This window comes from Ascaphus truei, chromosome 4 (assembly GCF_040206685.1).
Source record: "Ascaphus truei isolate aAscTru1 chromosome 4, aAscTru1.hap1, whole genome shotgun sequence".
Lineage (NCBI taxonomy): Eukaryota > Metazoa > Chordata > Amphibia > Anura > Ascaphidae > Ascaphus > Ascaphus truei.
Genome location: NC_134486.1, coordinates 44,646,680 through 44,661,338, shown reverse-complemented (window position 1 = coordinate 44,661,338; position 14,659 = coordinate 44,646,680). Strand labels below are relative to the sequence as shown.

Genomic DNA, 14,659 nt, shown 5'->3' with positions numbered 1-14,659 from the left:
ACCAAACAGAGCAATCTCACTTACTTCATCCTGGCCTGACTGGTTGCAGAAACTCATCTACGGACAGCCGAGGTGTTAGTTTCTATCGATCGTGAAGATCCATCCTCATCCATTCCGTGAGCTGGACGTCTTGTGCTGAGTTGTTACTCTAACATGCACATTAATTTGCTCCTTTTGTGAGTGGAAGTCTTGTTGACTTTTTATTTAAACTTTTTTACAGTCCTGCTATGGAGCGTGCACTTCTTTTTAGCTTTCTCTTTTCAGGTCTCTCTCTGTGATGTGTTTCATCACCAACTGAAGCTGCAATTAAGTCTCCCTTGACCAAAAGATCATGTTTCGCATTTCCTTATTTAGATGTACAATATATTGATCTACACTTCCTACTATTGGGACTGGTTTGCATGATTTAATATATTATTTAAAGTGTATATTATGGTTTATATTCACAATTTGGTTATATTACCTTTGTATTTTATATGTTTATATTTAATTATTTCCATCGCATTATTATTTCCACCTTATATTTTCACCTATATAAGCTAACCCTACTGTTTTTTTTTTAACTTGTATATTTTATTTGTTTTCAAGTAACAATACAAATACAGTACGTATTATCACCTCTATGCCGACGACACACAAATATACTTTTCAACACCTGACCTTACACCTGCTGTACAAACCAAAGTTTCTGAATGTCTCTGCTATATCATCCTGGATGGCCCTCCGACGCCTTAAACTCAACATGGCTAAAACAGAGCTCCTCATACTTCCTCCCAAACCTGGCCCTACTACCTCCTTCCACATTACTGTTGGAACTACAATCATTCACCCAGTAGCCCAAGCACGCTGCCTAGGGGTCACATTCGACTCCTCTCTCACATTCGCCCTTCACATTCAAAACATTTCTAAAACTTGTCGCTTTTTCCTCCGCAATATAACTAAGATACGCCCTTTCCTCTGTTGTTCGACTGCTAAAACTCTGACTCAGGCCCTCATTCTCTCCCGTCTTGATTACTGTAACCTCCTGCTGTCCGGCCTTCCTGCCTCTCACCTGTCTCCCCTACAATCTATCCTAAACGCTGCTGCCAGAATCACTCTACTCTTTCCTAGATCTGTCTCAGCATCTCCCCTCATGAAATCCCTCTCCTGGCTTCCGATCAAATCCCGCATCTCACACTCCATTCTTCTCCTCACTTTTAAAGCTTTACATTCTTCTGCCCCTCCTTACATCTCATCCCTAATTTCTCGGTATGCACCATCCAGACTCTTGCGTTCTGCTCAAGGATGTCTTCTTTCTACCCCCTTTGTATCTAAAGCCCTCTCCCGCCTTAAACCTTTTTCACTGACTGCCCCACACCTCTGGAATGCCCTTCCCCTCAGTACCCGACTAGCACCCTCTCTATCCACCTTTAAGACCCACCTTAAGACACACCTGCTTAAAGAAGCATATGAATAGCACTGTGGATATTCTAAACACGATACATAATGCTTGGCCCCCTGCAGACGCACTTACCAGAACTCCCTCCTACTGTCTCTGTACGTTCTCCCTACCTACCAATTAGACTGTAAGCTCCTCGGGGCAGGGACTCCTCTTCCGAAATGTTACTTTTATGTCTAAAGCACTTATTCCCATGATCTGTTATTTATATTATCTGTTATTTATTTGATTACCACATGTATTACTACTGTGAAGCGCTATGTACACTAATGGCGCTATATAAATAAAGACATACAATACAATACGTCAAACAATCAATAGTAACCCTACTCTTTTTAACACATTCTCTCTCTCTCTCTCTCTCTCTCTCATTCTCTCTCTCATTCTCTCTCTCTCATTCTCTCTCTCTCTCATTCTCTCTCTCTCTCTCTCTCTCTCATTCTCTCTCTCTCTCTCTCTCTCATTCTCTCTCTCATTCTCTCGTTCTCTCTCGTTCTCTCTCTCATTCTCTCTCTCATTCTCTCTCGTCATTAAATGAATGTTAAACAAACGCGAGGTTCCTATTCTATGTGAGAAATATACCCGGGGAATTCCCCTGCACAGTACAGGCGCGTGCACATGAAGGCCCTAATATTCTTTGTGCCCCTCTAACATACCAGTTTACATTGCCCCGCCCACATTGTCTGTTCTCGGATTGGCTGCTGCTCAAAGTGCTTTGCAGAGCGCATATGGAGCCAGACAAGTGCTCCTTAGCCCCGCCCACTGCAGGCAAGCTCCGCCCACTCCATGTGCAGTGACTGTTGAAGCTCCACCCGCAGCAGGCGTCATTGCCAGGAAGCCCCGCCCTCTCTGGTAGCTTGCTGGGACTACACATGGCTCTGGCATATGTGGACTGTCACTGTCACATGACAGCTGAGGAATTCATGCAGGTAATAACATTGTAGCTGCTGCCTGGCACTGTACAGTAGCTCTCCTGGTTTACATTGTTAAAGAGGATGTCCCTCCTGGCCCAAGTGAACTAATAGCACTGACATGTTACATATAGGTGATTATAGGCCATTGCTGGGCAGCAGGCAGCCTGGGAGGCTTCACCTGCTGTTCTTAACCGCTGCTCACCACAGCAGCCTGCTCTCCCTCTCACCCCAGTGCAGAGGGAGGGGAGATGTTGCTGCCTAAGGCTGCGTCCATAGAGGGGGGAGCAGTGCTGAACTGCGCTGACGCTGAGGCTCGCCTGCTGAAGCTGTGCGATTTCATTAACATGCAAGCGAGCCAGCGGGCGCGATCGGGAGGCGGGGCAGTGACGTCGCTGGGCCAATAGCCCGTGACGCACCGACGTCAACGTGACGTAGACGCTGCTTCGCGCTGATTGGATGTTTTCAACCGACAGCGCGCTGTAAAACAGCTTTGGCTGTCAGCTGAAAAATCCAGCTCGTCAGCACGCCTGCGGACGCTCGCGTGAGCCCCCTCTCAAGACATCCTCACTGAGGATGCCGGGGCTCAGCGCAGAGTGTCCGCACGGCTCAGCGCTGCTTGTCCTTCTATGGACGCAGCCTAATGAGGACAGTGCTAATCACTGGTCCCCAGTGTAAGGCCCAGATCAGAGAGGATGCTACGCGACGTCCGTGCGCACATTCGGCACTCTTTGAGGCTAGTGGATGGCAGTTGTCACACTAGAAACTGCTTGTGGCGGCAAACTACAGAGTTGACATTTTGCCGCCACAACCCAAATTGAAATTCGGGGCTGCAGTCGCCTCACATGAGCTGGTTCAGCCAATAAAGGTGAACCGGCTCCGTGACGTGTTAGTCACCCACCACGCCCCCAAACGCCGCGACCCAGCTCCTGTAGTTTGAGCACAAATCGCTGGACTGCAGGAGCGCGCGGCGGAGGCGCGGACATAGCAGCCAGTCTGAGCTCGGCCTAAGGAATGGGACAGTATAAGTCAATGTGCCAGCATGAAGAAGCTGACAGGAGAGGAGAAGCTCGTACCCACGGCTGCAACGTCCCTTCTGCCTTTACACTAATATATATAATCAAAAAAACAGATCCTGCGCTCCTACCAATTTGAAAACTAGTGACATGTTTACATTTAGAACCTAAGTGTGTGACAAAGGAGTCATTTGGTTGCATGTTTTGATCAAAACAGGATTTAAGCCCGCCAACCTCATCAAGGTAGACTCTATGGGGCCTATGCAGAGAGCAGCGCTAGAATAAATTGGAGAGTTTAAGAAAAAGTAGCTTTAATGGAGAGTTTTATTCTCCATATGCAGAAATGGGCGAAATCCGCTATTTTTAGCATTACTGCATGTGGAGAATTGTAAATGAGGAGATGCGCGCAGCTGAAAGGGGAAAAAAAAAAAACGCGCATTTTTTTTTCTCCCTATAGCCGGCGAGCTCCTGCTTCTTGCCAACTTTAGTTGGCGGAGAAAATTGAAGAAAATCGCGCCAAAAACAGCCGCTAGATGGCGTGCGCGCCTTTCTGAATTTGGATATTTTTCAGACTGGCGAGATGTAGTTTCTCGCCAGCCGCGCGGCGAGATTTTCAAATAGAAAAAAAAAATGCCGCTTTTTTCCTACCTCGCTGTTTTTAGCGCGATTTTCGCCAGAAAATGGCGAGATTGTTAATAGCACTGCTCTCTGCATGAGGCCCTATGTAGCAGCTCCCTACACTAAATATATGCAATGTCTTATTATTACCTATAAACCTTGTGAAATATGTGCAAGTGACCTGAAGGGGTTAAATAAATGAAGCATATGCTTTTGTGATTTAGTGCAATTAAAAGTGCTAGTATCAGAGTTCCCGTATTATAAGAGGTGAACTGTATGTATGTATGTGTATATATATATTGACTCGTTGCCTACCAATGTTAGGCCACGATTATAATGGGTGCTGCAGGGCGCACGTGATGTCACTCACGCGGGAAACCTGCACTGTATGCAGGAGGCGACAGGGAGGCGTGGCGCGTGTCGTCACACGAGCGGTTCGTCATTATTGGTTGAACCTTTTCCCGTGACGCTGACGTCACGCGGCCTTTGCATGGAGAGACAAATGCATGTGTGTCTCCAGGATTCTGCCGGTCGCGCGCACCATGTTCCCCTTCACGGAATTCAGGTATTTGTTTTGGCGGCGCGTCCACTATAATCGCGGCCTTGTCGGCTAAATGCATGTCAATTCCAGGCAGTATTGAAATCCCTGTTGTCTGGTTAAATCAGAGAGCAGGAATTACTTGCTGGTGCGGGCGGGAGATCTGTAAGCGGTCATGAGAAGCGGTGGGAGGGAAATTATATGATCCGGGGGTACCGGGTGGGAGGGGAGATCTGGAAGGGGGGGGGGGGCCTTTTGGTAATTCGTAGACTTATTTTAATCATGAAAAATATAAAAATGTAGCTTACAATAGAAATAATCTATTTCAGACTGGGCATTACCTGGCCATGAATGCCCGGGTAGGTATAAAGCCCCCTGGGAATTAATGGTAAGGTAATGCCCTGTCTTGAGGGGATTACTACTTAATCATTTTTATTGTTTTGTTTTTTGGTCAATTAAGTATGTTAAATGTTGATATTTTTGTAATAACCAAATGCTTTGTTGTGTTTTTGTGATCTTTACCTAATCTCTTTTATGAAAAACCTGTTTGTAAACTCTTGTATATACTGCCAAATTGTTAATACATACACTCCTTTTTTTTCTTTTTTCTTTCTTTAATTGTTTGGTGTAAACTAATTACACTTCTATCGATGCCCAAGGAGATTAAGGGGAAGAGTAGTAAGTTCCAGCAAAAGTTTGCAATGAGAGAGATCTGGATATAAAAAAAAACAGAACTTGATCCATTTTGACAGGAAACAAATAAGAAAACAAATATTTGGTGTGATTAAACCTTTGGCTCTCACAATTACATTGACCAGTTGTTTAAAATAAACTGAAACAGCACCTGCCATTAGACATGGGGTGCTCAACTCCAGTCCTCAAGCCTCCACTCCCTTCCCCCCCGCCAACAGGACAGGTTTTCAGGCTACCCCAGCTTCAGCAAGACAGTCACCTGTGCTGAAGCAGGGATATCTTGAAAACCTGACCCGTTGGGAGGGCTTGAGGACTGAAGTTAAGAACCCCCGGCCTTAGATAACTGAAATTGATATTATTTCTGCATTGATGAAACAAAAGTACAGATTCTGTGCTAACAAGAAAAATCATGGGGGGGAGGGAGCCCCGGTTTTAACATTGACAGCACTGGGGGGGTCTATGGATCAGCTTCAGGGGACCCCTGGATTCAGGAGTGGAAAAAAATAATAATGATAATAAACATTGTGAGCCTCGCACAAGCTTTTGTTGTAAGAATTAAGATTTATTTTAAACGATTCCTATTTCATTAAAAACCTATTCAACTGCTTAGTAATATTGTGTGATAATAAATGGTGCTTCTACCCCGCTGAATAACTTGAACTCAGTGGTTGAAGTGGATTACAAAATGTAGTTGTACCCTGCCAGATCTAGAAATTAAAAACGATCCACTGTTATTGGGGCGAGAGCTCATTGGAGTGTGTTTTAGAAATACCGAAACACTATTTATTTTGGTAGAACAGAAAGGGGGAGATGCTTTAAATAAGATACAAATCCAGTGTAGCGAGAGGAACTGCGAGGCCACCAGGTCCCGAGCCTTTGCAGGCCGGGAGAAAGCACATTGTGCATTAGGCTGGGGCCATGGCGCCCTCACCCGTGCGGAGGCTTGCGCGGCGATGAAGCGGGTGCGTTTCTCGGCCATGGTACGTGCGCCGTCGGGGGGCGTGTCTATGGCCGTGCCAGTGACGTCATGGAGCTGGTTCGCCCTCATTGGGCAAACCGCTCACGTGACTGGCCTGTCGCGCGAAGAAATCGGTTTGAGCTGATTTCTTGCGCAAACGCGCGCCCCCTCCGCTTCCGCACGCTCGCCCGCACTCCGCATGGACGTGAACACTGCCTTAAGGCAGTCTGTTCGCTCAGCACGTCCGCAGGGTCTGCTGTACCATGGCCCCAGCCTTAGGCAGTGTTTAAGCTTCAGAATAACGGGAAAAGAAAAAGGTGAAAAACACAACCCACTATTAGGGGCCCATGGACGTTTTCAGTGCTTGAATACCCAGGTTTTGCTACAGAGGAAGAAGGGCTTGTAGTTGTAATAAGTAGTGAGAGACATTTTTCAATCTTCCCAAAAGTGGTGTAACAGGAACTGGCTGCACTAATGTGGATCAGTGGGAGTGACGGAAAGCGAGTTATTCAAAAGTGTAGGACACTAGGGGCCTGGGTATCAAAGCAATGTTAGTGCATTTTCATCCTGCACCTATGGATCAAATTATTTTGCTCCAATTTTGCCCCGTCTACCAGAACTTGTGGAGTGTCAGTAGGAGGGGCTATACGGGGCACAGATTATAATGAGATGTATCACATTCTGCGTCACTTTTCACCTTTTAAATTGCGCAAAACATTAAGCAGATCAGAAGTGGCGTAAATCTATCATTGTGCATCAGATGTAAGAAACTGTTCTTCCATATGCCTCAGCTCTGCTCCTTTAAGCGGAACAGTGCGTCTATACACACTTTTCTCTGCGTTGATATTGTACATAGACCCCTAAGCAGCATTTCCATGCTGGATTGGGGAATTTGCATGCACACTGGGTTTGTGATGTATTTATTCCATTGTGTACAAGGCCAGAATTGTTGGATCATGTGCTGGCTCCAGCATTAGCAGGAAATGGCCTGGTTTGTATGAATCCCCATGCATTTGACCTGCTTAAATACTGATCATTCAAGTTCCTTTCCTTCCTGAGGAAGGGTTGAGTATGACTCAAAACATTGCACTTCCACTCAGTAGAAATAAGGAGCAGGAATAAATACAAAGACGCAACTTTTTTTTTTTTACGGCTAATGCACAATGACCTTTGCTACTGTTTATATTTCTTGGAATGTTTCATTTCTACAGATAATGTGGGGCTGCAATGTACAGTATATACAGTTTTTTGTTCTAATGTTAGTTATCATAAACATTCTATTTGAATTTTCTCTCATATGGGATCTGGAGATTTTGTTTGTTTGTTTGAAAGCAAAGGCTGGGTTTCCAGTTGTAGTCGTTGGTTTTTTTTTTAATTATGCCAGAATAATACATGTTATAAATTGGGAAGAATGATCAATAAACAGTCCAAAAAATATCAAGACACTAAATAAATGTTCAAAGGTATATTAAATCCAATACAGCATTGCGGTGAGACGTTGTGCGAGACGCAAATGATCACAATAGTATACAACGTGCATATAGAAATATCAAGGCTTGATAAAGTTCTGTTTTTGGCCCGAAGTGTCGAGTCTCATTCACCAGGGTGACTGCGTGTTATTCTTTTATTTGTGGTAAGGTTTTTTTGTTGTTTTTTTACCTTTTATATTATATAATAATTTTATAACATTTCTCCCAATGGGACGCAAAGCACTTCACCGTTACACAAAAGGAAAAAGAAGAAAAGATTCAAGGTTATAAACAAGACCAGACACAAGGAAAGATGGAATGGGACTGTGGCTATTTAATGCCGGACAGGTTGTGATTCCTTAATTAAATGCCTGGGTAAATTGGTATTCGATTTTTCTATATACACGTTGTGTGTATACTATTCTGATCATTTGAGTCTTGTACTATGAACTTACTTCGTTCGGGTGACCCTATTTTCCCCGGGCCAAATTTCACGCATGCACGAGTGGCTGGCAACTTGCCTGTCATGCATTGGCAATGGGCGCTTGTAGGCTGTGCATGCGCAGTTGGCGCTTGCCAGAAGTTCGTGCGCATGCGTGATTGGCGCTTGCCAGACGCTCGTGCGCATGCGTGATCGAGCGCTTTTCAAATGCTCGTGCGCATGCGTGATCGGCACTTGCCAGACGCTCGTGCGCATGCGTGATCGAGCGCTTTTCAAATGCTCGTGCGCATGCGTGATCGGCACTTGCCTTAAAAACGGTCTCCATTGCATACCTCTGCACACATCTCTTACACTGTCACTACCACTTTTCAGTTCGCTTACCTTCACTGTCACACTGCGCGTGCGTGATCAGCTCTTGCTAGATGCTCGTGCACATGCGTGATCAGCACTTGCCAGACAATCATTGCCATGCGTGATCAGCACTTGCCAGACGTTTGTGCGCATACTTGATCGGCATTTGCCAGCTGCGCATGTGCACGAGTGTCGAAAAAAAATCGGGACATTTTTTTGAAAGTAAGTTGGGAACCGGGGCAAATGAAAAAAAAAAACAGGACGTGTGGTCACCCAAATCTTACTGCAATGCTGTATTGGATATAATATACTTTTTTTTTTTACTGGGTATTTTTTGGACTGTTTTTTGCTCTTCCTGATTTCTAGGATCTTTGGTGGGAATTAGAGATACCACCTTGAGCAATAGTTAATTTTTCTTATATTTAATTTTCTTTTTAGATTTGTTCCTCTACATTACTTGTAGGGAACTATGTGATGTTACATCTTATTTCTTAGAATAATACATGTTCAAATACTTTTATTTTCAGGACACAGAGGACATTATTGAAAAATCAAGACAAGTAGGTAACTTTCATTTTCTAGAAAAAAACATTTGAAATGTTAAGTTTTTTTTTTTTTTTTTTTCATTGCAAATACTTACGAAAATAATTTCTTGTGCTCGTTCCGCAGGAAGGAATCCGAGCTCTCATTTCTGTTACCGAACATGAGAGAGAATTTGAAAGTCTTATTCATCTTTCAGAGAGGTCTGCTATATCTTTAGATACTTTACACAATTCAGCATTAAACATGCCAATCATGGTAATGTAATGGTAGACTGAAATCTGATATACATATATATATATATGATCTTTTTTTTTTTTTTTTTTTAAAGGTACCCAGACTTTATTATGCCGTGTTTTGGGGTACATCCGATTCAGAGCAATGCAGACGGGCAGTACAGTGTGACAGTGAAGGTAAGAGAACTGAAAAGTGGTAGTGTAAGAGATGTGTGCAGAGGTATGCAATGGGGACCATTTTTAAGGTGAAATTAAAGTAAGGCTTTATTACCTGTTCCTTTAGACAATACAGCAATCAAAAATATACATAAAACAATAAACATCTATCCCTGTGTAAGGGCTAACTCACTCCCCAGTCCCTCTCTGCAAGGCTGGGGAGGGGGAGAGAAAGCCCCTTACCCACTTATCACCCCAAAGTCTCAGTGGTATCTTAACGCAAATGGCCCTTCAGGTCAGTGGTGTCCAAGTAGGTGTCTGCTTGAGGGTGTCTGGGTGTCTTGATCTCAGCACACCTTTGTGCTCAAGCAAGTCTGTGTGCAGGCTCCTCTGCTTTCCTTTGTCACCCCAAATGTGAGCTAAGGAATCATTCTCCTGTGTATCACATGACACTCTTTCACAGAGCTCTCATTAGGCAGGTGGAGTCTGGTCAATTGCCTGGCTGCACTTAACCAGCTCCCTGCTGGCTTTAGAGGCAGTTTCCTCAACAGGGATAAGTCCCTGTTACAGGTAGCCAGGTACTAATTAAAGGGACAGCTCTCTCCAGAACAAAAAGTGAGCAGTACACAAATGAGGACTCCGCCACACCCTGCTGCACCACTGAATATTAATCCTGCTTCAATCTCCACGAGAAGACAGCATTGAACTCTGCCACCAAGCATGGGCTGTTTCACCACCTCTCCCACCATGAGAGGGCGCCACCATGCATGCACCTTCGTGCAATATTACAAAGATACACCCTTTCCTCTGTTGCTCGACTGCTAAAACTCTGACAGGCCCCAATTCTCTCCCGTCTCGATTACTGTAACCTCCTGCTGTCCGGCCTTCCTGCCTCTCACCTGTTCCCCCTGCAATCTATCCTAAACGCTGCTGCCAGAATCACTACTCTTTCCTAAATTTGTCTCAGCATCTCCCCTGCTGAAATCCCTCTCCTGGCTTCCTATCAATTCCCGCATCTCACACTCATTTCTCCTCTTCACTTTTAAAGCTTTACACTCTTCTGCCCCTCCTTACATCTCAGTCCTAATTTCTCGCTATGCACCATCCAGACTGTTGCGTTCCGCTTACGGATGTCTTCTCTCCACCCCCTTTGTATCTAAAGCCCTCTCCCGCCTTAAACCTTTCTCACTAACTGCCCCACACCTCTGGAATTCCCTTCCCCTCAACACCCGACTAGCACCCTCTCTATCCACCTTTAAGACCCACCTTAAAACGCACCTGCTTAACGAAGCATATGAGTAGCTCCGCGGCTAATACTATACACCTGATACATAAATTGTGGCCCCCTGCAGACGCACTTACCAGAACGCCCTCCTACTGTCTCTGTACGTTCTTCCTACCTACCAATTAGATTGTAAGCTCTTCGGAGCAGGGACTCCTCTTCCTAAATGTTAATTTTTAAGTCTGAAGCACTTATTCCCATGATCTGTTATTTGTATTATTTGTTATGTACATGTTTGTCACATGTATTACTGCTGTGATGCGCTATGTCCATTAATGCTAATGGCGCTATTTAAATAAAGAGATACATACCATGCCCTGCTGCTCATTGTCGAGTTTTGGCATGAGTGGACACCTCCACACCGTACGACACAGTATCGGTAATAGGACCAAACTCTCCCAATCCTACAAGTGGAAATGGGGGGGAGCCTCTTTTCTCCCACAGTCAAATCAATCTTCAGTGCTTTCCTCTGACATGATCTTTCCGCAACCAGGGACCCCATTGAATATCTTCAATTGGGCTCATCCACCACCTCAATATACAATGTGACTGCCCATAGGCAGGGGAGTGGCCAACTCCAGTCCTCAAGGGCCACCATCAGGCCAAATTTTCAGGATATCCCTGCTTCAGCATGGGGCTCACTCAGAATGGCAGCCACCTGTGCTGAAGCAGAGATATCCAGAACTCCTGACCTGTTTGTTGCCCTTTAAGACTGGTGTTGGCCAAACCTGACAGGCTGTTGTGCTTTGATACAGCAGCTATAACATACCTTCGCTCTGCTTGCATGTTTACCTTCCTGAACACTCTCTTAAACTCTCAAGTGGGGAGGAAGTACTGCTCAGTATGCAAACTCCTACTCCGCATGAAGCTAGAGCTGACAAACCCACCAAACTATACATGCACCTTCTGATCCTAGACTCCTACTTCTCCATTTGCAGAGCGGTGGAAATCCCCCCAAATCTCCCACTCACACTTGGCTGCATCTACACCTGGAGCAGCCAACTTATCACAATTGTACGCCAGTCATTCTAGTCCCTCAGGCTTGTGACACCCTCTCTTCTTGCACTTTAATACTGATGAATCCTCTGCCCCTGTTCACTCACAGAATTGTTCCCCTGTAGATTTGCCCCTTTAAAGCTGCAGTTCAGGCTCCCGTTTTTTTTAAATTTATTTTTTAACTTCAATAGTTTGATGTGGGCAATCTCTACTTACCTAAAAAACTGCATAGCTGCCGGTCAATTCGTTCTCCGTCTATTGATCGGCAAAGTTTGGCGACATCTTTAAATATGGGGAATGTAAATCGTTGCTATAGGAACGAGCATGCTTGTTAAAATAGAATACAAGAAAATTGGTCTTTCAAAGTTGTTTTTTTTTAAGAAAAAATACTTTTAGCATTTTCTGTTTTAAAAAAAACAACTTTGAAAGACCAATTTTCTTGTATTCTATTTTAACAAGCATGCTTGTTCCTATAGCAACGATTTACATTCCCCATATTTAAAGATGTCGCCAAACTTTGCCGATCAATAGACGGAGAACGAATTGACCGGCAGCTATGCAGTTCTTTAGGTAATTAGAGATTGCCCACATGAAACTATTGAAGTAAAAAAATAAATTAAAAAAAAAAAAAAAAAAAGACTGAACTGCAGCTTTTAAGTGTGAGCAACACACAAATAGTACAGTATATACATAGTTTATTTGAGGGGGTAAGTAGGAATTTAGACCAGGAAAATGCAGTTGATGTGGTCTACTTAGATTTTGCAAAGGCTTTTGATACTGTTCCACACGAGGTTATTGTACAAAATAAAGCAAATTGGACTCAGTAAAAATATATGCACCTCATTTGAAAACTGGTTAAAGGACAGACATAAATGGAACTTTTTCAGGTTGGGCTAAAGTCGTGAGTGGAGTACCTCAGGGATTAGTACTCGGATCCCTGCTTTTTAACTTGTTTATTAATGACCTTGAGGTTGGGATCGAGAGCAAAGTCTCCATCTTTGTTGATGACACTAAATTGTGTAAGGTAGTAGAATCAGAGCAGCATGTAATTTCTCGCCAGAAGGACTTGGAGAGACTGGAAACGTGGGCAGGCAAATGGCAGGTGATGTTTAATACAGATAAATGTAAGGTTATTCATTTGGGATGCAAGAATAAAAAGGTGACTTACAAATTAAATGGGGATAAATTAGGGGAATCATTGATGGAGAAGGATTTAGGAGTGCTAATTATAACAGCAACAACAACATGTTGTGTAGCGCTTTAAAGAGACATTTTGCTGGCACAGGTCCCCCCCGTGGAGTTTACAATCTATGTTTTTGGTGCCTGAGGCACAGGGAGATAAAGTGACTTGCCCAAGGTCACAAGGAGCTGACACCGGGAATTGAACCAGGTCCCTGCTTAACTCAGAGCCAGTCAGTGTCTTTACTCACTGAGCCACTCCTTCTCCCAGCAGGCTTAGCAATAGTGTCATGCAAAAGCTGCAAAGGCAAACAAGATCTTATCTTGCATTAAAAGGGCAGTGGATGGAAGAGAAGTTAACATAATTATGCCCGTTTATAAAGCATTAGTAAGAACACATCTTGAATATGGAGTACAATTTTGGGCTCCACTCCTTAGAAAAGACATTATGGAACTAGAGAGAGTGCAGAGAAGAGCCACCAAATTAATAAAGGGGATGGACGATCTAACTTATGAGGAGAGGCTAGCTAAATTAGATTTATTTACACTAGAAAAGAGGCGTCTAAGATGGGATATGATAACTATATACAAATATATTCGTGGACAGTATAAGGAGCTTTCACAATAATTATTCATCCCAAGAGCAGTACAAAGGACACGGGGTCATCACTTAAGGTTGGAGGAAAGGAGATTTCACCAGCAACAAAACGAAAGGTTTCTTTACAGTAAGGGCAGTTAAAATGTGGAATTCGTTACCCATGGAGATGGTAATGGCAGATAATCTGATTGCCAATTCTTGGAGTCAGGGAGGAATGTATTTTTCCTGTAATATATATATGGTCTCTCTCTCTCATATACTGTAATAAGGTTAGTTTAGCATGATCTATCCATCATAAATCCATGCTGACTATTACTAATAATTTTGTTTCCATTAGGTATTCATGGTCTAGGTAGGTTTTTTTTATTTTTACTTTTGCGTTTATATCATATAACATAATAGAGTATGGTAGGTTAAACTGCCCCTTTAATATAGCAATTTGGATGCTCATAGGGTGCACAATTTAAAATGCATAACGGCAAAAATAGTTTTAGTAAATTTCTTGCGCAAAGACCAGAACGTTAATTTCCCTGAATGGCCAAGATACAAAATCTGATGCCTGTTAACAGCATAGAACTTATGATTTCAGTACTTTCATTGAATGGCCTTATCTTTTTCTTGTATATCTGATTTATCCTGGACTATCAGCGCCTGGGCAATATTGTATAGATAAATAAATGAGTCCTGTTCTTACACACACTTTTTTTTTTTTATATAGGACTTGGAACCTGCTGTCTCACTGTTTGACAAGTACAAAGATGAGCTGGTTGCTATAGGAGAGGTAAAGAATACTGTATGTAGTGTATGTGTGTATGTATATATAATTACTGAGTGCCTTTGCACCTCCTTGTTCTGTTTTAAACAATCCTTTTGTGTATTTGTGTGCAGATTGGTTTAGACTTCACTCCCTGGCTCGCCCCCACTTCCGAACAACGTGACGAGCAGCGAAAGGTTTTTCAGCTGCAGCTGGATATTGCAAAAAGATTGGACTTGCCTGTGTCAGTGTAAATGTGGAGAGCAAGCAGCTCATCTCTAAGGGTGGACATGCAGTGGCTAGAAAAAGTTTGCGAACCCCGTTTGCGAACACCTTAGGATTTTCACATATTTCAAACATAAAATGTTATTAGATCTTAATCTCCGTCTTAATAATAGATAAAGATAACCTGATCAAACAAATGATACAAAAACATGATACCTTTTCAACATTTATCCACAAATGATTCCACATTCAATATCCA

General features: G+C 43.4%; 1 protein-coding gene across 1 annotated transcript; it reads left to right on the top strand.

Moving 5' to 3' along the window:
- The first annotated feature begins 2,235 nt into the window (after positions 1–2,235).
- LOC142492734 (putative deoxyribonuclease tatdn3-A) lies at positions 2,236–14,628 on the top strand. The gene is made up of 6 exons (XM_075595669.1): positions 2,236–2,367; positions 8,962–8,994; positions 9,104–9,177; positions 9,306–9,387; positions 14,140–14,202; positions 14,310–14,628. The coding sequence occupies exons 1-6, from the start codon at positions 2,311–2,313 to the stop codon at positions 14,427–14,429; spliced, it is 429 nt and encodes a 142-aa protein (XP_075451784.1). The 5' UTR covers positions 2,236–2,310; the 3' UTR covers positions 14,430–14,628.
- The last annotated feature ends 31 nt before the right edge of the window (positions 14,629–14,659 follow it).

Excerpts from the sequence above, each read along its gene's own strand:
- LOC142492734 (XM_075595669.1), top strand. The coding sequence starts at position 2,311 with ATGGCTCTGGCATATGTGGACTGTCACTGTCACATGACAGCTGAGGAA. Across the intron at positions 9,388-14,139 it reads AGTACAGTGTGACAGTGAAG|GACTTGGAACCTGCTGTCTC; the intron begins GTAAGAGAACTG and ends TTTTTTATATAG. Across the intron at positions 14,203-14,309 it reads AGCTGGTTGCTATAGGAGAG|ATTGGTTTAGACTTCACTCC; the intron begins GTAAAGAATACT and ends ATTTGTGTGCAG.